Source organism: Abrus precatorius, unplaced genomic scaffold (genome assembly GCF_003935025.1).
Source record: "Abrus precatorius isolate BTA unplaced genomic scaffold, Abrus_2018 Scaffold9, whole genome shotgun sequence".
Lineage (NCBI taxonomy): Eukaryota > Viridiplantae > Streptophyta > Magnoliopsida > Fabales > Fabaceae > Abrus > Abrus precatorius.
Window position 1 is genome coordinate 10,587,082 of NW_020874439.1, and position 25,331 is coordinate 10,612,412.

The 25,331-nt window shown below is 35.3% G+C and overlaps 1 protein-coding gene across 2 annotated transcripts in view; it reads right to left on the reverse strand.

Annotated features, from left to right (window-relative positions):
• Positions 1-13,660: 13,660 nt before the first annotated feature.
• The window catches only part of LOC113851615 (sterol 3-beta-glucosyltransferase UGT80A2), a 45,111-nt gene continuing 33,440 nt past the window's right edge, over positions 13,661-25,331 (reverse strand). For both annotated transcript variants that reach the window (XM_027482144.1, XM_027482145.1), the window contains exons 12-14: positions 21,514-21,561; positions 21,281-21,430; positions 13,661-15,261 (exon numbers count right to left, since the gene is read on the reverse strand). In XM_027482144.1, the coding sequence (XP_027337945.1) occupies positions 15,094-15,261; positions 21,281-21,430; positions 21,514-21,561 (366 nt within the window). In that variant the 3' untranslated portion in view covers positions 13,661-15,093. The remainder of the gene's footprint in view (positions 15,262-21,280; positions 21,431-21,513; positions 21,562-25,331) is intronic.

Below are 25,331 nucleotides of genomic sequence, written 5' to 3' on the forward strand. Positions count from 1 at the left end.
GGCATTCATTTTTTCAATTGTAATTCTGGAACTCCATTAATTCAATAAAACTACTGCTGTTCGGATTCCATTCTTTCTCTGGATTCCCTACTTCTTCTCTTGGTTCTTTTTCGAGGTTCATTAATCCTACCTAGAAGAACCCTATCAATTGGTATCAGACGGTAACCTTCCAACCACGTTTTTGCCATGGCCGATAACACCCGCTCTGTCCGTGAAGATTTTGAAAGCTTCAAGGCTTCCATGGAGACGCGTTTTTTGGATATGAGAACGTCATTGGAGGCCCGATTCATGGATATTGGGGCTTCATTGAAGCACAGTCTTGAAGAGATGTTCTGTAACCGTGACACCCACGCTTTTTCTAGTAATGGTAATCAATCTCGCCCTTACTCTTGTCATACACGGTTGGCTTGGCTGGATTTTCCTCGCTTCAATGGTGATGGTGTGAAGCAATGGTTAATCCAATGTGAAACCTTCTTTTTCGTCGATGGTACACCGGAGGATTACAAGGTTCGGTTGGCAGTGGTTCATTTCGAAGGCAAGGCTCTGCAGTGGCACAGTGCCTATGTCAAGAACGTAGGTTTACCGAATCTTCCATCTTGGGATGAGTACACAAAGATCTTGATTGCTCATTTTGGTGAAGTATGCGAAGATCCTATGGCTGAATTGATGAGATTAAGGCAAAAGAATTCTGTTCAGGATTATCATGAAGCTTTTGATCGGTTAGTTTCTCAAGTGGAGCTCTCTGAAGCCAATCAATTGAGTTGTTTTTTGGGTGGATTGAAGCAGGATGTACAGATGATGGTAAGGATGTTCCAACCCACCTCTGTGATGAAAGCTTTTTCGTTGGCCAAGATGTATGAATCTGCAAACAACACTCATTACCAACCTAAACTATTTCCCAAACAAAATACACCACCATTATTACCTAATCCTCCCAAAAACCTGGAACTCAATCGACCAAAATTACAAGCTTCTAGAAGTTTAACCCCTGCCTATATGAATGAAAGGCGAGCTAAAGGTCTCTGCTACTTTTGTGATGAGCCATTCACTCCGGCTCATAGCCTGACTCACAAGAAATTACAGATTCATGTCTTGGAGTTGGATGAGGTCACTGATTCTGATGAAGAAACTCCAACCTCGACAGATATAGAGGAACCTTTAATTTCAGTTACTGCCTTGACTGGAGTTACTAACTTTAGAACTATGAGGGTCACTGGTCTATTCAAAAAGAGACCTCTACATATCTTAATTGACAGTGGAAGCACTCATAATTTCTTGGATGTTCACTTGGCTAAGAAATTAGGATGTCGGATTGTTAACATGGATCCTTTGAGTGTCACTGTGGCTGATGGTGCTAGGGTGCAAATCAACAGTATGGTCAAAGAATTTACTTGGATGTTGCATAATACATCCTTCAAATCTGACATGTTGCTGTTACCCTTGGGATGTTGTGACATGGTGCTTGGTATAGAATGGTTGATTAAATTAGGGGATATCATTTGGAACTTTGAGAAGTTGACCATGGAGTTTGTTGTGCATGGTAGGAGGCTTGTCTTGAGGGGCACCACAGGTACAGGAATTAAGACAATCAGACAGCAGCGATTACATAAGTCCCTTTCAACTGGAGTTCAAGTCTCCCTGTTACAGGTGTGTGAGACAGGAGAAGGTGCTTTATTGCAGTCTTTATCACCTCATGCTGATTCCATTACTGTTCCTGCCAGCATTGAGAAGTTGCTGCTGGATTTTCAAGATGTATTTCAAGAACCAACTACTCTTCCCCCTAAAAGAGCTGAGCATGATCATAAAATTCCGCTGGTTCAAGGCACAAATCCTGTGAATAGAAGCCCCTATAGATATGCAAAGCAACAAAAAGACATCATTGATGGAATCATATTGGAGTACTTGAAATCTGGCATCATTCAGAACAGTAGCAGCTCTTACTCTAGTCCAGTTGTTTTGGTTGGAAAAAAAGATGGTGTTTGGAGACTTTGTATAGATTACAGGGAATTGAATAAAGGGACAATAAAAAACAGGTTTCCTATTCCTCTAGTAGATGACCTGTTGGATGAGTTACATAGTTCCAAAATCTTTTCTAAAATTGATCTGCGGTCTGGGTACAATCAAGTTCGTATGGCTGAAGAGGATGTGCACAAGACAGCTTTTAAGACTCACTCAGGGCATTATGAGTACTTGGTTATGCCCTTTGGACTGACAAATGCCCCTGCCACTTTTCAAGGGCTCATGAATGCTGTATTTCAGGAATTCTTAAGGAAATTTGTCTTGATATTTTTTGATGATATTTTAGTATATAGCACTTGTCTTGAGGATCATTTGAATCATTTATACCAAGTTCTGTCCACTATAAGAAACCATTCCCTATTTGCCAAGAAATCCAAGTGCTATTTTGGAGTTGGAAGGGTGGAGTATTTGGGGCATTTCATCACAGCAGAAGGTGTTGCCACAGATCCTGCTAAGATAATTGCTGTGCAACAGTGGGCCTTACCTCTGTTTGTGAAGCAATTAAGAGGATTCTTGGGATTAGCGGGCTACTATAGACGATTTGTCAACCGATATAGCACCATAGCCAGACCATTGCATGACATGCTCAAGAAGGATGGATTTTCTTGGACAGAGGAAGCTAAGTGTGCTTTTCAGGAATTAAAAACTCAATTGAGCAAAGCACCAGTTCTGGCCTTACCTAATTTTTCTAAGGAGTTTGTGCTTGAGGTAGATGCATCTGGACAAGGAGTTGGAGCTGTTTTAATGCAGGATCGTCATCCCATAGCCTACATTAGTAGGAGCTTTAATCAGCAGCAGCAAGCACTTTCAACCTATGAAAAGGAACTGCTAGGAGTTGTGTTTGCAGTCCAGAAATGGAGGCACTACTTACTGCCTAAGAAGTTCACTATAAGGACCGATCATCAAAGCTTAAAGTACATCTTGGATCAAAGGTTGTCTACAGCATTCCAGCAGAAATGGCTAATTAAACTGATGGAGTTTGATTTCAATATTGAATACAAACAAGGGCGTGAGAATGTAGCTGCTGATGCATTATCAAGGATACAGTATTCAGCTCTATTAGTTCATCAACCTACTTCTGAACTACTGAATACAATTAAAAACACTTGGCAAACTGATGAAGATTTACAAAGAATCATCAATGAGTTGCAGGCTGACAGTGCTACTCATAGACATTTTTCTTGGCAGGGGGGAGAGTTGAGAAGGAAAGGGAGATTGGTAGCTGGTAAAGACAAGTAAGAAAACAGATTCTGGTATGGTTACATGCTACTGCTTGTGGAGGACATTCAGGCAGAGATTCTACTCTTCACAGGGTAAAATCAGTAGTATATTGGAAGGGTATGACTAAGGATGTTAGGAGATTTGTACAACAATGCCAAGTGTGCCAGCGAAACAAGTATGATACTACTGCATCACCTGGTTTGCTGCAACCATTACCAGTTCCAAACCACATATGGCAGCATATTACCATGGATTTTATAGAGGGATTACCTAACTCTTTTGGTAAGCAAGTCATCTTTGTAGTAGTTGATCGATTGAGCAAAGTAGCCCACTTTATGGCCTTACAACACCCTTACACAGCTGCAACAGTAGCCCAATGCTTCTTGGATAATGTTTTCAAACTACATGGGTTTCCTGCTACCATTACAAGTGACAGAGATTCTGTGTTTGTAAACCAATTTTGGAAGGAGTTTATGGCATTTCAAGGTGTTCAAATCCAGCTTTCTACTGCTTACCATCCTCAAACAGATGGTCAAACAGAAGTAGTTAACAGATGTGTTGAAACATACCTGAGGTGTATGTGCTGTGATGAACCTAAATAGTGGTCCAAATGGCTTCCTTTGGCTGAATGGTGGTATAATACCACATATCACAGTTCTATAAAGACTAGTCCCTATGAAATTGTGTATGGACAGACTCCTCCTACTTATTTACCATATCTTCCAGGTGAGTCTAAGGTGGAGTTAGTGAATAGAAGTTTACAGAAGAGAGAGGAAATGCTTAAGCTGGCCAAGTTTCATATGAAAAGAGCACAAGAGAGGATGAAACAGTTGGCAGATAAACATAGATCAGAAAGGGAATTTCAGATTGGAGATTTGGTCTTTGTCAAGCTTCATCCATATAGACAAATTTCTGTAGCATTTAGAAGTAATGCAAAGCTGGCTCCTAAATACTATGGACCTTATCCAGTCCTTGAAAAGATTGGTGCTGTGGCTTATAGAGTGCAATTACCAGCTCATTCCTTGATACATAATGTCTTTCATGTTTCACAACTGAAGAAATCAGTGGGGGAAGCAAACACTTCAGCAGATTGTCCAATATTAGAAGAAGAAGCTGTTATCAAGGAACCTGAGACCATCATTGACAGAACTACTGTGAAGAGGGGCAACAAGGCTGTCACTAAAGTGCTGGTCAAGTGGAAGCATCAGCTGCCTGAAGATGCTACTTGGGAGTTTTATTATGACTTAAAGAAGAAGTTTCCAAACTTCAGTCCTTGAGGACAAGGACTTGCTTAAGGGGAAGGGATTGATACAGGAAGTTGTTATTTCAGTTAGTAATTAGTTTGTTAGATTTACTGCTATATATAGCAGATTGTAAAGAATAGTTGGCATTCATTTTTTCAATTGTAATTCTGGAACTCCATTAATTCAATAAAACTACTGCTGTTCGGATTCCATTCTTTCTCTGGATTCCCTACTTCTTCTCTTGGTTCTTTTTCGAGGTTCATTAATCCTACCTAGAAGAACCCTATCACAAAGTCATGTCTCCTCGCGGCATTGCTACTCTTGCCTCTTTGCGACTGCAAGTTTATCTTTTAGTTTTTGGTTTTCGTTTATGACTTTCTGCTCTCGTGCTTCAGATAGTGTTTCAGTGCTTCCATTAATGTCTTCGTTTTCTTCCTCTGCTTCTGGGTTTTCGTTTTTGACTTTTTGCTTCGAAGTTTCTGCTTCCATGCTTCATATGGTGGAATTCAGTTAAGGTTTCTATTTTCTTTTTTTATTTTCTTTTCGTGACTCTCTTCAATTTTTCATCTCTTATGTGGGTGTCCTTAGCCATCATCTAAGTTTGTTTTTTTAAATCTACTCTGGTTTTATTACTTTCAGAACCTCTCACTGCAAACATGCAATAATTCACCCGAAAAATCTGAAACCTGCACAACTCAAAGAGCCTATGGTCGAAATTGGTTCATACTGTTACTACTACAGAGAATTCATCTCTATGATATGAAATAAAATTAAGTTGGTTAGTTAGTTAGCTATAAGTAGCAAGTTAACTTATTGATCCATATTTAATTCATATCTTGTAATAACCACTTCTGTAAATCATTAATAAATCTTAATAAAATCAATTCAAACTTTTTCTTCCATAAGGTTTCTTCTGTAACATCTTCAAAATTTTAGTTAGTGTCTAAACCTTGGTTTGCAATTATGTGAGAGGTGGGAATTTTCTTTTTTTTATTACCTTTTGTTTACCTAGAGGAACCATGCAATATGTGGGATGTAGAAACTAAAAGTCTATTTTGATCACCCTTAATTTTTTTAACTTTGTTTAAAGGGGTACAACTGGCCTAAAACTCTTTGCTTACCCTTTAGGTCTTTTGAATCACGTGTTGCCCTTTTGATCTTACAGCGTGAGAAGAAGGATTGCTTTTCATAAATGATGTGTAACTTGTTTACTTGTCCTTTCAACTGCCCTTCTTAAACCCTATCCATCTTTTTACTTCATTAAATACCATGTTGGTTTTTAAGAAAGGGGAAATTAACTCTCCTTTACGTCTAGCTATTATGCTAGTCAGATTCCCTAAATTAAGGGACTTATGATGAGTTGTCATCACATTAATGTGCATTAGAGACCACTAAGGGACACATTAATTTTCATTTTGCAATCCCACTAAGCCATGCATTTAAGCTTAGCACGTGAAACTAAGAGGTTAGTGGAGGTTGTAGACAACCCTTTGTATCCAACAAGTCATTTAATGAGCATTAAAACCTTTTCTCGTTATTTCAAACTCTCTATCTTTTTGGCCGTGCAAATATTAAGTGTAGTGGCTTTGGGAAATAAAAAGACATTAGCATGTAGGGGGAAGCTTGGACTTGGTACATCATAAATACCTCGCTGTCACATTAATTCAGACTTTCATTAATCACATTTCTTAATATCTTTTGTGGGTGTTGAGTGCATGTGCACGTGTGCCTTTTTATCTCCCTTGAGAACTCTTGAGATTCTTTATTTCTAAATATTCTACTAGACATTGCCATTAGAGCTCATTTATTCCTTAATTAATGTGGCTCGATATATATTGATGCTAGCCATTAAGAATGTTTAATGACCCACCAACTCAAGTCATGAAGAAAGAAGAGGGAGAAACTCGTGAATAAAATCTCCATTAAGCACCATTTTTCTCATTTAATGTTATTTTAGTGACACCCTTTCACTTCCACGCCATTATTCTGAGAGAGGTGAGAAAGAGAAAGACATGGAACTTCAGTGGGTTTTTAATGCTACCCATCCTCATTATTACCACCTTTTTCTTGACCAATCTTAATGCATGCATGCTTGACCCTTAAAACACACTTCTCTCAACCCTTTGTGTACAAGAGGTAACCACATTTTTGCTCTCTTTTGCAAACACTCTTCCTCTACTTGAAAGAGAAGAAAAAAAACCAGAACTGAGAGAGAGGAAACCATCGCACTCCCTCTTTCACTTTCCGTTCTAAGAAATTGAGAGTTGCACACAAACTCTTAATGCTTAAATCATTACTACTACACTTCTAAAAAGATCTTAGAACTCCATTTCCCTTTAGAGATTTTTGCACACTTAAGATATATCTTTTGGACCTTTCCTCCAAAGCGAGAACCACAAACTCGAGACTTTGCTACACTTTTTCCATATTCGAAGAAAAGAAGACTACAAACTTGATAGACAGGAGCTTGTACACACTGCACTAGCCTACAACTTATGCATGTAACTGCATTCGAGGTAAGGGAAGACTCCAAATTTTTTTGCTATGACCATGGTGATATAACTGTGTGTATGTTTGGTTAATTTCCTTGTTTCAATCAATTATCAGTGTGCATGCATGGAGTCCTTTTTCATTTTCTTTTATTCCTTGAACGAATTAATGAACTAGGAATTGTTCTGGTGATTGTATAAAATGTGATTGAGTATTTGATTGGATTGCATGCAACTCTGCCCCTTTTCTTTCTCGGTAGTGCTTTTGATTTTTTTAAATGGACCTAACTGGAGTGTTGTTGACATTGAGAATTCTGTTACCCTTGATCTGAGATTGATTTTATGAGTACGTTATTCTTCAGTGTCCAAATCTTGAGTTTGTTCTAGTGTTCTGTGGTGTATCACATCTAAATGACTATATGAACCCTATCACTTTGGTATGGATATTAAACTACAACCCAATGAATGATAAATTCCAAAGGTTGCATGCACAATCATTTTATGTGTTCTCTACTTGTTATCTAATTTTCTAAATTGTTCCTATCTGCAGAATGGTTTTACTTTCTTTTCTTTTTAGAAATATGTGTGATTTTTGTGCATGTTTCTATGTATTGGTTGAAAATGTGGGGATAGTGTTTCTATTCTTTCATCCTTTGAACTAGTTCCTATTTTTCTGCATGATTTTACACTTTTATTCTCTGAACTAACTACTATTTTTCTACATGATTCTACACATTAATCCTCTAGCTACTATTTTTTTGCATGATTCTACACTTTAAACTCAATGACTGTGCCTACGTACATACTTGAATTGCTATTCATAATGCTTTTTAATAAAACACATGACCTTTACTTTTAATCTAAGAACTCATGCACAATATGAATATATATTGACCCCTTGCATGTATGTATCCTGATTAAGTTAGAGTTTGAACTTCCTTAAAGGTGTTGAGTCTACTCCAATAAGTTTCAGATTGGATACTTTTATTTTAACACATTAAACCTTGAAACTCCTCACTACCTAGTTTTATTTTTTTGTGTTAAGACTTACTGCTCCCCCTATATTGAAACCTGAAATCACACACACACCCTCCTGCTAAAAAATTATTTATTCTTATACTGCAAAGTTCACCATGACTATTCCTAGTATATTTTTCTCATGTTGTAAATATCTATATGTCGTACTAGGTTACTGCACCCTCTAAACTCAAGTTACACTAAACCTTTACTTACGCCCTTATAGAACTATACTTGAATCTGAATTGTGTTATGCCAACTACAGTGGGGTCACCTCATAGTGTATGAATTATATGATTCAACATCTAGTTTCATATGTGTAAATTGCCTTATCTCTTTGCTAGACAGTTTAATTTAATGAGTTTGATTATTCCCAATTTAAAATAACTACGTTGTGGTTGTGTTATGAAATTGTATGTAAGTGAACTTAGTGAATCATGTGTATATGTGCCGTGATTAGCTGTGGCTTAAAAAAGAACTGCACTCCTGCATTATCTTTTATTGAAATCCTTATTGCAAAAATTGATTTGATTATGTTCCTATTTGTAAATTGTGGTATATTCTGCCTTGCATGATTTAGTAATACTAAGTGCATGGTTGTTTTGTTTTTCTGCTGAGAAGATTGATTAAATGGATAGAGGTCATGTTCATTTGTAGAATATTTGGGTTATGATCGTATTAGGATGAAAAATATGGAGAGATCTAAATAAATTCTCTAAAAAATGTTACTTGCACTCAACTATAATTTGCATAATGCATGGCTGCTTTATAGTTACTTTTATATCAAAAACAAGGGAATGTCATTTTGCGTAAAAAAGGATCTTGCATTGCATTTATTGTATGACCTTTTCTGCATCAAGTTATTATTCTACATTCTCTTACCCACTCATTTCTACATCAAAAGAAATACCAATATGCATGTGGCACCCTAATGCTTTATTATTTCTAATATGAAAAAATGAACTATTTAGTATATTCTTACACTCTACATGTTGCACCTTGCTCTATAACTATTTTTTACATGAAAATGAGTTATTCATCACTTTACAATATTATGTGTGTTGTACCCTCTTACCTAACTATTTTTTAGCATCAAATGACTTATTCTCTTATTTTCTTGCACTCTGTATAAATGTAATTCTACATTAAGAACAGACCTTTTTAATACACGTTATATGCCAAATTCTACATAAAAAGAAACATTTTCAGCACGTTATTGCATATGAATCTTGCATTAAAAGAACTATTTTTTTTATCCTGTCATACACACAATTTCGTATTAAAAGTATTCTCCACACTTTGTTGTATATATATATTGCTGCACTAAGGAAATAATTTTTTGCACTCCACTCTATATAGGATTTTGTATCAAGGGAGTGTTCGCTTGCACGACATTGCACCGTGTTTCCATGTTGAGAGTGATGTCCCTAACGAAAGTCTCTAAGTTGTTGCAACCTTTAAGTAATGCTAATTCTACATTGTATCGTGGAAATGAATGCCTTTTTAGTGTCACTTAGGTGATGTTCTTGGTTGGATTGAACTAATATAATTATTTGATCTATCACTAGCTCATTAAATTAGCATGAAGATTTGAATAGGTGTGTGTTAGCCTTATGTTGAAGTATGATTGCCACTCTTAGAATGAGTTTTGATCCGAGTATATAAGTTCATGCATTGGTGGGTTTAAAACGAGAGTGATGACAATTTGAGATCTCTACAGCATTGTGTTGAAGTTGCATTTTTAAAGTGTCATACTCAATTAATTGAATAATGCAAACTAGCTAGATTGTAAGTACACACACATGTATACATGGACATTTGCAATTGCTTGAGCCACAATCTAGTTTTGAAATGATTGGTTCCCTTTACTTGTACGCAACAAAATACTCAATGGAGATGTTAAAGGTGTTGTATTCTTGCAAAGAATTTTGTGTGTTATGGATTTGATCCTTAGATTTGTGGCAAGGACTAAAAACCTCAGTCTGAAATTGATAATTGTAAATGTGTACGATTGTCGACAAAGGAATCTGTGTGATGATTGGTACCATATGGGGGATTATGTGTCTAAATGGGATATCATCCGAAAGAAAGAGGAAGTTGAATGAAGTGACAGTAATAATGAAAGGTGGAAAGCTAATTAACTAAGTTGTTTGTCATGCATCATAACATGTGCTAAGAAAGTTGTCGAGGCTATAGTTTGGCATAACTGTGGAATGCCTATGTTCATGTTCAAGGGAGAACCTTGGGGGTAGTGAGGGGAATGACCCAATGGTGCGAAGTAGCTCACCGTGATCAGGTCACGTGTAACACTTTAATTTAATTTTCTAAATAAATCAATTTCTCAATAAATGAGAATAATAAAATTTTATTCAACAGTTCTCAATATATGATTTCAATAAAGTATTTCAAAATAAGGATGAATTATAAATTCTAAAAGTGATCAAGTTCCATTTGAAGAGAGCTCAGTAAAGGATGAAGCAAACAAACATAGATCAAACAAGAAGTATTAGATTGGTCATATGGTTTATGTGAAACTACACCCCTATAGGCAAGTTTCTGTGGCTACAAAAGCAGTGCTAAGTTGAGCCCCAAGTACTTTGATCCATACAGAATCATTGATTGTATTGGTGTAGTAGCTTATAAATTGGAACTTTCTGATCATTCCAAAGTCCACAATGTGTTTCATGTATCTCAACTTAAAAAACATGTTAGAGATGCAGTAACTTCAACCAATCTACCCTATAAACCGAGGGAGCATTTGCTGAAAGGGAATCTGAGGCCATTTTAGATAGAATGACCGTAAAAAGGAAAGGAGCTACAGTAACTAAAGTTTTGGTCAAGTGAAAACATCAATTTCGAAAGATGCAACCTGGGAGTTCTATTATAATTTGAGGTAGAATTACCCTACATTCCATCCTGAATGTCATTTTATATCTTTAAAATTTTCTATCAACTTTATGTATGAATTTTATGATTTTCAGAATTAAACCATTCACATTCAATTTCACAATCTCAATTTATTATGAAAATTAACTTTATAATTTAATATATTGTTCATTGTTTCTTCATATCTTTCCCATGCCATCTATGTGCACTGGCTGTATCTGTTTAGCATAATTTCTGTAAATTTTCCTTAAATTGCATTTTTTCTCGCTTAAGCAAAAGTTATAGAAAAAAAAAGGTTCACTAAATAAATATTGTTCAAGTTAATTCACTTAAACCACACAAGATATTCTAATATTACTTAAGCAAATAAAATTTAACTTAAGTAAAGATTAAAGCCAAACTATTACGGCTTAAGCGAAATTGACTTAACTTAAGTTAAAAATAATGTCTTAAAATTTATATGTTTTGTATAAAATTAGCTTAAGCAAAAATCACAAAGAATAATTTTTCTAGATTTTTCAACATTCAATCACTTCTCTTTAGTTAATATCCTTATTCTGATTTAACCAAGTTGTTCATTTCTAAGAAAATGTGGATGTATATATGATGTTTATAAATTTAATTGGTTCTATTTACAAAAATTACAATACAAAAATAGTGTTAGATTTAGGAAACATGTTTACATGTTATTTAGAAAAAAAATAAAAAGAAATTTAAGTAAAATAAAGAAAAAATCAAATAAAGTTTCTAAGACATTTTTTAAAATGAAAATTATTTGATTCCATTTCATCTCTTATTTTAGATTTTTTTTTCAAACTTTTTTCACTTAAATTTTAACTATAGTTATTCAATCTATTAAATTAGTTGTTAAAAATATAAAAAAGATTTGAATTAGTTTTAAAAATAAAGATAAAAGGAATTGATTTTAATAAAATATAATTTTTATATAAATAAATAAAAAACTTACCTTTCATTAATAATTATAATTATAATTATATTTTAAAAAATATATACTTTAAAAGAAAAATAATTTTAAACAACTTATTTTAAATATTTAATATTTAAAAAATTGTAAACTTTATTATAACATGTTATTTTGTTAATTTATTTATAAATCATATAATACATTAACTCACTTTTAATTGTTACTAAAATTAAAAAATATTTAATTTTAAAACAATTTTGAAAAAATAAAACTTATATTAATAAACAATTTTTATTTAGAAAAAAAAACTATTTTAAAAAAACACAAGAGAAACTGATGTCCTCTTCCATGTCCGCCTCCTGTTCCTCTCGTCCACCTCGAAGAACGCACCCAACTCAGCCTCCCACAATCCATCTTTTCTCTCCATTGTTGAAGAACTCATCCAACACTTGGTTCTCGCTTCACCCACGACATTCTTGCTCTTTCTCTTTCCTAAGTGGTCCCAACAACATCAACGATTCTCAATCCCTCGCCGATTGGAAGTTCCTCGCAGAGAATTTGGGGAGCAAATCCGCTCAACCCATGTTTTCCCTCACTCTCCCTTCTGTCCGTTCAAAATGGTGAAGACGTGATTGTTGAGCCTGTGTACACAAAGTTGTCTTTAGTGAAGTTCATCTTGTGATGAGGTAGGCTCGTTGAGGTATAAATGTGTATTTGGATTAACTGTTAATTTTTAAAATAATTTGGAGACATTTTTGCATTATTGAATTAAAATAATAAAATTGTGAAAATAATTATGAGACTTGAAGTGATGACTTTGACGTCTCTTTGGGAGCTCATAGTTTAACAGGACTCAAGTGATATTATTGGTATCAATTTTTAATAAATTTAAAAATTTAGAGAGTAAATCCTAATAAAACTTTATTTAGGAATTAAATCTAAATATTGCAACTTTTTCAATGACCAAAAATATAATTACACACTTTCTTTTCATGTAGTTAGACTTAAATAAAAAAATATTTTGTCCTCAAATTTCGTATAAATGGAGTGAAATTTGAATTTTGTTAAAAAAAATAGAGACTAATAACATATTACCATCTCAAAGTGTTAGTATATTATACTCAATTTTACCTTTTTTTAAGTAAATGTCTTGTATACCTTAAAAGTCAAATAACTTAGAATAACAATATTTACAAAATTAAATTAAATAATCTAAAAGTTTATTTGATTTTGAAAAGTATTTTACTTTTATTTTTACTTTTAATTATAAACATATTGCTCTATTGAAATTTTGTTTTCAATTTTCAATGTTAACTTGTTTTAATAAAATCATTTTTAAGTTACATTTTATAAATAGGTGTAATAGAAAAATTTATTATCATAATATTGAATAAAAAATAAAAATTATGTTGAAATATGAAGTTCACATTTATGAGTTAACAGCAACACATCAAAAGCTGTGTAACTAAGAAAATCTCAATTTCAAAATTGTTTAAAATATTTTAAATGAGTTATTCAAACTTATAACTCAATCACTCTTTCTATATTGAAATCAAGTTCACATTCAATCATTAGGTAAATCTAGAGCGCTTTAGTTATTAAAATATATAATATTATTAAAGTCATTTTTCAAAATTTTAAATTTAAAAATTTATTATTTAAAAATTGAGATTCTTAACATTAAAAAAACATAAAATTAAGTAATAGAATGACAATCTATCACATAAGTATCAGGACACAACAATTTCATTTAAAATTTTTTAAAAATAGTTCATTTTGATCTTAGACTTTTATAATTTCTTAAAAATAAAATCTCTTCCTCTTTTTTCTTTCTTTTGTTTTATCTTTTGCATGAAGTCTTCTTTTTCAGCCATATCTTTGCCTTTAACCACCATAAACTGCACCCTGCTATCAATATTATCATTTGACCAAAATGTCAGTAACTCTCTTTCTCTTTCACTTCTTAAATTTACACAAGTCAGTTTACTATTATCAACACCTTTTTTCCACCGCAAATCAAGGCTCCTATCATCAATGTCGTTATCATTTAACCAAAAAGCCATTCACCCTCTTCCTCTCTCACTCCTCAAGCCCTACATATTAAGTCACTTTGTGAATGTCAAAATGTTAAACCATCCCATTTCATAAAAAAAAACAAAAATAAATTATTTTAAAAAATTCATAAAACATTACTTCCTTCCTTATGTTGCTTAATAAGACATTATTATTTTGTTAATCAATTTTAACATTTTTTAAACGACAAAAACTAATTTCATTAACAATTGTTACTCTCAAATATTAACATCTAAAATTTTAAAATTAAGAAACTAAACCATCCAATCTAAAATTAAATTTAATTAAATATTATATTCAAATCAACTTAAAACGATTCACCTTATTTGATGTTCAAATTCAAATGTTTATTACTTAAAACTTAATTTATACTAAACCAAACAATTCTATAAAATTATTCTTTCATTTGTGTACTTAATATCTGTTTTAAGACTTTAAATGTTCAATATAGGCTTTCTATGTTTCGCATTTTTCAGTCGGTTTAACATATCAGTCACAATCCATCATTTTCTTATAATTATTTGTCAACTGTAAAATAGCCCGGTCCCATTTTACCTTTCTTCGATGGGCCAAATTATAAGTTTATTATTTTGTAATTTTTTCTTCAAAATACATGTCAATAATCATATAGCATAAAGCTAGGAGAACATTTGATTAGCTCGTCTTTCGGAAATGTGAATGCCCGTCGATGTGCTTCACGTGTTAATCAACTCCCACAAATGTCAGACATGACTACTTTATGGAAAGAAAAAACGGTCGAAATCGACAAAACAAAACAGAAGATAGTATATTGAAAACGAATAAATAGAGCAGTGATATGTAGCTTCAGCTATTCAACCTTTTACATTGAATACTAAATTGTGAGCAACTGACAGAGACCAACAAATGATACCTGCCACACAAACGCAGACGATACTTAATAATATACCCTCCAATTAATCTACCTCAATAGCGGATCTGAACGAAACGTATCTGGTCATGGTCATGTCTAGTGCAAAACAATAATAAAAAGCCATTCCGAACACTTACCGGCGAATCTCAGTTAGAAACAACAAATAATTTACAGACATATTGAAGCCTATGTAAAATAGTACGAATTGAAGTATGCACAGAATTATCCAACCACAATACAGGGTGACAAGTCGAGCACATCCCATTGCTACAATAACAATATCTATTACAGTAAACAAAAGATGGGTTTTGACTCACTCACATTGAATCAGGAACAACCAAAACATCTACTTACAGAGAAAAAACTAGATGGCTGCGGCTCTGCATCAGGCTCTGATTTTCTTTGAGGAAGCTGCTTAAAAAATGCTTTCACAGCTCCTGTCACTCCATCCTCATTTTCCATGGCCTTGGCAAGGTCAATTGCACGTTCCTTTACCTGGAATTATGTTAACTAATTAATGTAACGGTTATTATCTTTTGCAATAATACATACAACAAAACAGATTTCAACCATAATTGGATTTGCTTTGCACAAAATCTCAAAACACTAAAAGTTCCTCATTAGGGACAATCATTTAACGACATGCAGGGTCAACACCTCCCGATCAGCACATCCAACAAATACAAAACAAAAATAAGCTGAGCATAAAACTGAATTTGATATAGATAAGGGTCAATTCCAAGGTTGTTCAAAACGCAGCAGTGTAGACAAGACTCTAAACAGCAATTTGATCACTTCTGTTTGGCCATTGGATTCAGGGTGATAAGTTGTGCTCATTGTGACTTGCAATTTGAGTAGACATACTTAGAGAGCCTGTCAACTACCACCAAAATGACATTGTTACCTTCGGATCGAAGATATGGGCTGTAATAATCCGCTTGGAAGGGTACCGATGCAGCGTACGTGATGGAATAATAGGGAGACTATCAATAACTCGTTGATTCTAAGAATACCAAGGGATTGACACAAGGATATTGAGAAATATTCAAAACTTCATTAATTAACCTGCCCCTTTCATAGGCCTTTGATGCCAATATATAAGATCAGCAAAACTACTAAAATCCTAACAAACTGATCCTAACAAATTGATAAATATAAATCTTCTTAATTAAAGGAAAGATAAAGATCCTAACAAACTGATAAAAATTAAAAAACCTACTAGAAAGATGAAAACATAAATATGGCTGTTAGCCACTTTGCATGACATCATTCTCCCCAGAATGAGAAAGATTCACCCTCGAATCGGACAATGGCTCATCAACAAAAGTATTGTCACCCAAGAATGGAATAAGATGTTTCACATTGAAAACATCAGATGTGTGAATGTGACTTGGCAATTGCACATGATATGCATTCTGATTTATCTTCTCAGTAATTTCCACAGGTCCTATTTTACAGGCAACAAGTTTGTTCTAGTCATGAGCTGGAATGCAATCCTTGGTAAGAAATAGCCCAAACAAGGTCACCAACCGAAAAGTCCACAGATCGGCATTTTTTATCAACATGTATCTTGTATTTGTCCGTAGATATGGTTAACTTGGAATGAGTTTGTTGGTGAATTTCGCAAAGCTGTTCAATAAACTCCTCAGCTGTAGCATGTGTGCGCACATTACTAGGAAGAGTCAACAGTCTAGTGGGCCACGTGGGACGATCCCATAGATGACCTGAAAAGGACTAAATCCAGTGCTTGTATTTTTGGCACATATCACAAGATCTTACAAACTCTGACAGATTTTTTCATTCCCAAATAGGAAAGATTCCCAGCTAACCTACGATACATTCAGTGATAACCAGAATGTCCCCTAATAGTTGTAGCATGAAACTCCTGCAGTAATGTAGGAATAAGAACAGACTTTACAGAAACTACTGATCTGTTTTTGAAGAAAAGCACTCCTCTGTGAAGAGAAAAGTAGGGCCGACTATTAGCATCCTTGGTGAGATAAAAAATGATGTGCTGTAACTCGGTCCATATCCACCTCTTTTTTAAGCTCTGTGCTTTGTTGCCAAATCAGAAAAGAAACTAAACTAGCCAATTCACCTTCTATTGGCAAACAAGAAAGTGTGTCTGGCAGCTTTGTTTTCAGGCCCTGGTTTATATATCACCTCAAATTGGAAAGCCCAACCAATTTTCTGATCTGCAGAAACCACTCGTTGCTGCAACAACTCCTTAAGACCACTTGAAAATACAATAAACTTGGTGCCATTAAGTAATGGCACCAATGCAAAACTGATAGGGCTACTTTCATGAGCTCTTTCTCATAAATAGATTTTGAGGTTGGTAGAGAGTGATTTGCTAAAATAAGCCAAGGGTTTACCATGTTGGATTAAGACAGCACCCAAGCCTGTGCCTGATGTATCACATTCCAAGGCCAAAGGGCTGTGAGAAATCAGATAAGGACAACACAGGAGCAGTTGTAATTGTCTTCTAAAGAATTTCAAATGTTTGTTGAGCTGCTGGTCCCCAATTAGAAGCTTCCTTTTTGGTCAATTCTGTAAATGGTTTTGCCAGCTGCCACACCCCAGTATGAACTTTCAATAGTATCCCATCAATCCCCCAAAACCTCTAGCACCTTTCACATTTCTAGGTTCTGGCCAATTGAGAACACACTGCACCTTAGTTGGATCCACAGACAACCTCATTTGAGAAAATGTGATCCAAATACTCAACTTGAGTTCTCCCAAAGCTACATTTCTTCTTATTTGCAACAAACTGATTTTCTTTGAGCACTTGAAGGACAGTAGATAGGTGCTGCAAGTGAAGCTTCCAATCCCTACAATACACCAATATATCATAAAAAGTACAAGCACAAATCTGTGTAACATGGCTTGAAAGTCCGGTTCATTGTTGCTTGAAAAGTAGCTGGGACATTCACAAACCCAAAGGGCACTACAAGGTATTCATAGTGACCTTCATGGGTTTTAAATGCTGTCTTGGACACATCTTCCTCCCTCATCCTTATCTTATGGCACCCAAATTTTAAATTTAACTTTTAAAAGAAGCTTGATCCATGTAATTCATCAATCAACTCATGAACAACTGGAATAGGAAATTTGTCCTACACCATTGCCTTATTAAGAGGCTTGTAGTCCATGCATGTCCTCCATGTAGCATATTTTTTCTTAACAAGAATTACTGGACTAAAAAACGACTAGAACTATGATGAGTTATACCTTGCGGCAACATTTTGTGAACTTGATGCTCAATTTCAGTTTTTTGATGATGTGGATTGTGATATGGCCTAACATTTATTGGTTTTGTGCCTTCCTTCAGATTGATGGAATGGACAATTCCTGAAGCATGTAGCCCAAACATTTCCTTAAAAACTTGTGGAGACACTTGCAACATTCCCTCTAACTCCAACTGCTGTTGCGAATTCAGCACTCCCTATTGTTTCCCACCAAAGCCCCTACTCTAAGTTCCACAGTTAACCTCCTTGCATCCTTTTCAAGCCTTCCAAAGCACCAAGGAAAGAGTCTTTAATGTAGGGAGTGCCACCGTAAGTGCATCTTGAACCTAGCACAGCAACAACATGCAATTCGACAGTCTTTTCCTGACTTGAAGGACAGTCATATTCCCCCAATCCATTTCCATCTTATCTAGTGTTTCCAGCCTGCTATCTGTAAGATCATGTCCACCCCTCCTAAGTCCAGAACATAAGCATCCACAACCTCATCTGTATGTTTGAACTGCAAAGGTAGATTGAAGCATTTTGCCCTTATGTAAACCTTGTGACCATCCCCCAACCTCACCCCAAATCGTTTTGTAGAGTCTAAAAGAAAATTCAGTGAATATAATACCACCTCTGGAGCCACAAAGTTATGACTCGCCGCACTATCAACCAACACCAAAATGGGTACCCCTTTCAAGGTGCCATCCAACTCAGCTTTATACATTGAAAAATCAGAACTTGTCACTCCCATGAGGCCCATAAGCTTACACTTTAATGCCAATATTTCTTCTGCTTCTCCCTCACTGTCCCCATCTCCCATTATTACTAGCTTTAAGCTTTTTACTAGGCACTCATGCAAGGGATGAAACTTCTCCGCACAACAAAAACACAACCCCTTCACCTTTCTTGATGGACGAGTGATGGACACCTCTGGATATTTCTGCAGAACCATGATGATCATTGTCCCACTTGTGCTGAGCTGAGTTCAACGTTGTTTTAGACAAGTCCTTCATATATGCCGACTTTTGGTGGGAAGAACCCGATCCTAATTGGGCCCAATAACTACTGGGTTTTGTGGAGCCCATTAGACTTGATCCATCTTTCTCATTCTGATTTAAGTGTGACCCATATGGTTTTCCTATTTTGGCTCATATAACCTGAATGAATCTAAAAATGACGAAACGTCATTGCTAATTACCAAGCTGTCAATTTCCGGTTCCATGTCTTGTGCAATCTGCATCGCCTACCATTGATTGAGAGGGGAAAAAAACAGACCCTTTGTCAGATATTGAGTCTTAGTCAAGCCATGAAATATAAGATATTGGGATTCCAATAAGTGAGGAACCTGTGCTGAAACAATTTCAAACAATCAATGTAGTCATCTGCCATACATGATTGATGAATCACCGGTAATTCTTTTTCCCCCATAGAGTGCAACAGCAAAGCCTGTTTTAACTTTGTCCATGTTTGTTGCTCCTCTGATTCTTGTAATAACATAAACCAATAAATGGTACTTCAATTCATCATGCGTATCATGCACTCGGAGTAGGTTTCGCACGTTGGATCTACCCCATGGGATCAACCACTTGGAATCCTGACACCTCAACTTGTTTGCTGCAAGGCGATGCTCATGTACTCTGTCATACGATGGCCCACCTGATTTTGGAATCTCCATGTGTCGTCTCCTACTCCTATGCCACTGTTATGCCCCTCATTTCTGCGAAGGGACTGATGCACATCCTCTTGAAATTCGATGAATGAACATTGCATCTTGCATTGTGACTGCTGAATCTCCAAAAGAATAGCTTGAAACTCGCTTAAAGAGCTGTCCAAATGCTTCCAACTGAGTTACCCACACCTCCAACAGTTGGTTTTGGTGGCATTGTGACGTAATCGGCAAGTTGGACCAATTGATGGAAACCAACAAGAATGAAATGTAAGTATTACTATACGAAAAAGAAAAGGGTGGGTACACATAACCAGAGCCTATGGGTCCAATAGAACTCCCAATAAATACTGGAATTCTGCTCCCTCTAACAAAATGCAACAACTTACTTTTCCCAATGCCTTCACACACATGCCTCTCGCTCTCATAATGCTTCTTCCAACTAACTCATGCACTGAATTCCCTTTTTGTGCCCTTACTCTTTCTTTCTCACATACACCTTCCACACTTTAGGCCTCTCAATAGGATCCAATAACTGATCCTGTTCCCTTAGCATGTCACTTGGGCCAACAGCCCCAACACCCATTGAGAATGTACAGATTAAGAATTACCTCTAGTCAAGCTCTGATAGCATGTTGAGAGAGACATACGATGAATCCAGGTGTTAGAATAAAAAGTGAAGCTATTTATTTATAATAATACTCAATCATTACACAATATTACATGATATCTACATGATATTTTGTTATCTAAAATCATGTTATCTACATAGCTCCTTACTTACATAGTTACTTTATTTACATTATTCTCAATAACAACGTTCGCTCAATACTACTTGAAGGGCTAGTACACAACTAGCTCACATGGGCGCTAAGGCTGCAAAGCATGATGGGATGTTACGATTCAATTGCAAAGTTTGAGACTTGAATTCCAGAAAGTATGGGATTCTAGCGAAGTCTATAAGACCTTGGCTTCATCAAATACAATGATTAGCTTTTATGAGTAATGCACAACCAGCTTGCATGGGACTAGGGCTACAGAGCATAGTATGTTAGGATCTAATTGCAAGGTACAAGAGTCCCACATTGGAAGTATGAGATCCTAGTGTAAGGTTTATAAGTCCTTGGGCTCTAACAATAATGGCTAGCTTTTGCAGTATGGTTCTCTTCGAGGTCCTTGTCGGTTTACCAAACTAATACATTAGTATGCAGATTTTGTAGAGAAATCATTGTTTGTAATTTTTGTACTTTTTCATTCTTGCATAGTAATTTGAGGCGTTTATGTGGCTAATTCTGTTATTGGTTTCAGTAAAGTTAGTAGCAGAACTAACTGAATAATTGGACTCTTAATGGTGTATATATGGCATTGCCAATGAGGTATTGAATCAAAATGAGAATCAACCTTTCTTCCAAAGTCTCATTTTTTTCTCTCTCTCATGTTCGTTTTTCAGTTTCAGTTAGATTTCTTTTAAGCTCCATTAAATCCTACTGAGAGTGGAGCATAGACAAAGCTAACAGGAACTTGATATAGAACCAAAACCAAATATAGACACAAACTCAATGCTCCCCTTTGTGTGCTTTTGCATTTATTTTTGATATTTCAAGAAATTTATATTTACCTTGGGATCTAGCATAAATTTTATTGCATCAACCAACTTAGGAAGCGAAAACTCATCAACTGGGATAGGTGGAGGACCAACTCCTCTAGCATATACTCTTTCTCCCCAAAATGGTTGATCACCGAAAAATGGGACAATGGTCGTTGGGCACTACCAATAAAATATCAATTATTAAAAGTAGAATCAAATGATATGTTAATCGGTAAGGATTCAAAAAGCTATGAAATTCTTACTGCAGCTTTCAGCCCAGCAGCTGTTGTTCCTGCACCTCCATGATGAACCTGCAAATAATTGGTAAAAGAATAAGAATTAAAATTGGAGTGATAGATAATTGAAACCAAAAATTTAAACAATACTAAAAAGAAAATTAAAATATCAATGACTTATCCAGCAGTTCTAGGAATCTAGAGAAACGAAAAACTTGGATAATTGGGTTAGTTAGCCCTGAAATGTTGCAGGGCATTGGTTATCCCAAATGGCATAACCAAATACTCAAAATAGCCTCCATGCATCTTGAAAGCAGTCTTATGCACATCAGCTGGATGCATTCTAACTTGGTTATATCCAACTCTTAAATCAATCTTGGAGAAAATCACAGATCCATGCAGTTCATCTAAAAGATCATCCACCAAAAGGAATGGAAAACTTGTCTTTGACTGTATTTTTATTAAGGCCTATAATCCACACAGCCTCCAAGACATCCTTTTTGCCAACCAAAACTACAGGACTTGCATAGGGACTGTTACTGTGCTGTATAATAACCACTCTCCAGTGATTCTTTCACTAATCTATCAATTTCATCTTTCTATTGTTTCCCATATCTGTAAGGTCGCTTACTAATTGGATTGGCCCCTTGCACAAGTGAAATTCTGTGGTCATGTCTATCTCTTGGAAGAGGCAGTTCTGTTGGTTCTTTGAAAACATCTTCAAATTCCAGCAACAATTGCTCGAAATCACTAGAGATATCAATTTCAGGAGCGTGTGTTTTCAAAGAATGCAATAAACCAGTTTCTTGGTTGCAAGAATTCTGTGGTCATGTCTATCTCTTGGAAGAGGCAGTTCTGTTGGTTCTTTGAAAACATCTTCAAATTCCAGCAACAATTGCTCGAAATAACTAGACATATCAATTTCAGGAGCATGTGTTTTCAAAGAATTCAGTAAACCAGTTTCTTGGTTGCAAGGTTGTATCATGGAGAAATGTACACTACTTTCCAAAGCCTTGGACAATTGCTGTTTCCTCACAGTTTTAACATTAGTTGTAGCCCCTCTCAGGACATGTTTCCTGCCATGGACAAAAAACTGTATTGACAACTTATCAAAATTCCATGTAATATCCCCTAATGTCACAACCCATTCAATTCCTAACACCAAATCACAACACCCTAGGGGAATTAACATATCATCAGAATTGAATTTAGTACTTTGAATTGTCCAAGAGAATCCGGTAATCTTAGAAGAAACTGTAACTTTAGTGCCATCTACAACTGTGACATTTAGAGACTGCACTTGTAATTTCCTGGATTTTGTAAATAATATTTTAATTACTACTATATATATATATATATATATATATATATATATATATATATACACACGAATTGCCATATGTTGAGTGTTTGGGTATGTGATAATGATGTGTATTAGATGATGGTAGAAATACATGTGTGTGAATATATGTAGATAAATATGCAAGTATGATGTGAATATTGCCTTTTGAGTTAAGATTGGACATGTTTGATTTGTGACTTAGCTGGACTAATTGGAAAATATAGTTTGGAGTGTGCTGCAGGGGCGTTCTCGCTGTAGCAAGAAGGCCCTGGGCATGAAGCATGAGTCTGTGGCGTTCTCACTGCAGCGAGAGGACCCTAGGAGAAGGGGGTGATTTTGTCGCATTTTCGCTGTAGCGAAAGGGTAACAGAAAAGGGTGCATTTCTGAGTGCAGTCTCGTAGCAAGATTCTAAAAAAGTCAGAGTGCAGTTTTCTCTAAAATTTTTGCTGTAGCGAGAGTGTCGCGACCAGAAGGGTATTTGAGGGGTTTAGGATTTGGAAAACACATTCCCACTCTTTTCTCTTCATCTCTGTTCTGATTCTCTCTATTTTCAACCTGTTCTTACCGATTAAACTGCCTTCAAAGCCGATCGTGAGTTGGGTTGAAGGTTGAAATCGTGTTTAGAACGCTTAGAGGTGATTTTTATTGGTTAGAGTTTCGGTTCCCTCTTCCTTGATTTCTCAGTTTCTCATAAAAAAATTTCATGTGTTTAGGACAAAATCCGTGGAGCTTTTTCATTGTTGATTTTGTGTTGTCTTCTATCCGAGATAAAGGAGGACTCTACCATATCTCATTTTTGTTTTGAACCCGTTCCTTTTATATGTTGTAAGGTGGTTGAGATAGAATGTAAGAATATGTATTTTGATGGATTTCTCGTGCTGAAATGGTTGGATTGTGATTTGGGTTGTAACTAGGAATGGTGTGTATGGAATATAATGTGATTGAGTGTGGGCATATGTGCTGTGTGTGAACATGAATATTATGACGTAATTGAGAATGTGGGTAAAATGTGTGCAGACATGCCATTGATTGATGTTGAATAATGAGATGATTGAAAGTGTGTGGGATGGCATGTTGAATGTAAATGTGGTTGTGTTTGAATATCTTGGAATGTTGTGAATGGTTCAGTGATACACTGGGAATGTGAAAGATGGGAGCAGTAAGAATACCTTAAGGAAGAGAGGGTGATGGTGACACCAACAGTGAGCTTGAGTGCACTACAAGCCACACACTGTCCTTCTGACTCAGCCCCTGACTAACACCTTTGCTAAGGGGACCATTGATGAATCCACATTTATTGAATTTTTACTTGTCTTTTTAGTATTCCTTAATAGAAAAAGTAAACTTAGAAAATGTAAATAACATAAAAAGATCATTTTAGTTAAATATCATAGGTTTCTTAATTTTTGGTTAATTTACATTTATTTACATAGATATAATTTATAATTTTGATCATTTGAATAATTGTGCAGGAATTTCTAGGCTTATTTTATGGATTTCTAGCCTTTGAAAAAATTTGAGTTGAAAGTGACTATTTTCAGAAGTGATAGTAGACACTACAACAAGCTAGATCCAGAAGGCAGATCAAAGTGATCACTTTCAAAGTGATAGTGGACATTACAGAGACCCCCAGACTAAAGAAGGTCTGTGCGTACTTTGAAATCCACAGTGACAAAGCCACTTTGAATTCCATAGTGACCACTCTAGAGAGGGATGACAGGATGGGAGGCTGCGCGTATCTACTATGACTTTTATAATAGCTATTATGGACGACGACTACAGCACTATGTTAGAAATCTTTTTTACACTTTTAGATTTTTTGCCATTTTGGGAACACTTACAGAGCTTATGTCAGCCTTAGGTGACAGCCAAGGACCCAACCTAGGGTTTGATTTTCATCTTCTTCCTACTTTTCTTTGATTTCTGCATTAATGTTGCTGATTTTTCTTTATTTTTATTTGATAATTGTAAGACCTATCCTCATAGAGGGCTAAACTTTTTATAATCCCTAGTGACTGCACTTAGACTCCTGAATTCCTGGGTTTTGAATATTAATATAATTCTTTTTTTCCATGAATTTCTTTATTCCAAACTCTTGAATCAAATTAATGGTTGAATGATAGAAGCATTGCGTAATGAACCCTAATTCGTGTTAATGAAATTCTAAACTTGAATTGCTTAATTCTAGATTTATTTCTAAGATTGCGTAATCTTGGAATGAGAGATTAGAATTCATTGAATTGCTTAATTCTTATGAAAATATAAGATTGATTTTCGCTTGTTAAATTAACCTAATTCTGAGAGAAAAGTAAGAGTATTAAATCTTGAGAGGAATAGAGATAGAGTCTACATGAATGAACTAGGGATTACCACTTTTTATTGATTGAACTTTATAATTTTGTTTCTTGCTCTTTATATTAACTTTGGAATTACACAAACCCCCCTCCCAATTAATTGCTTTTGTAGTTAATGTTTATAACATGTTTGATGCATATTCACAAC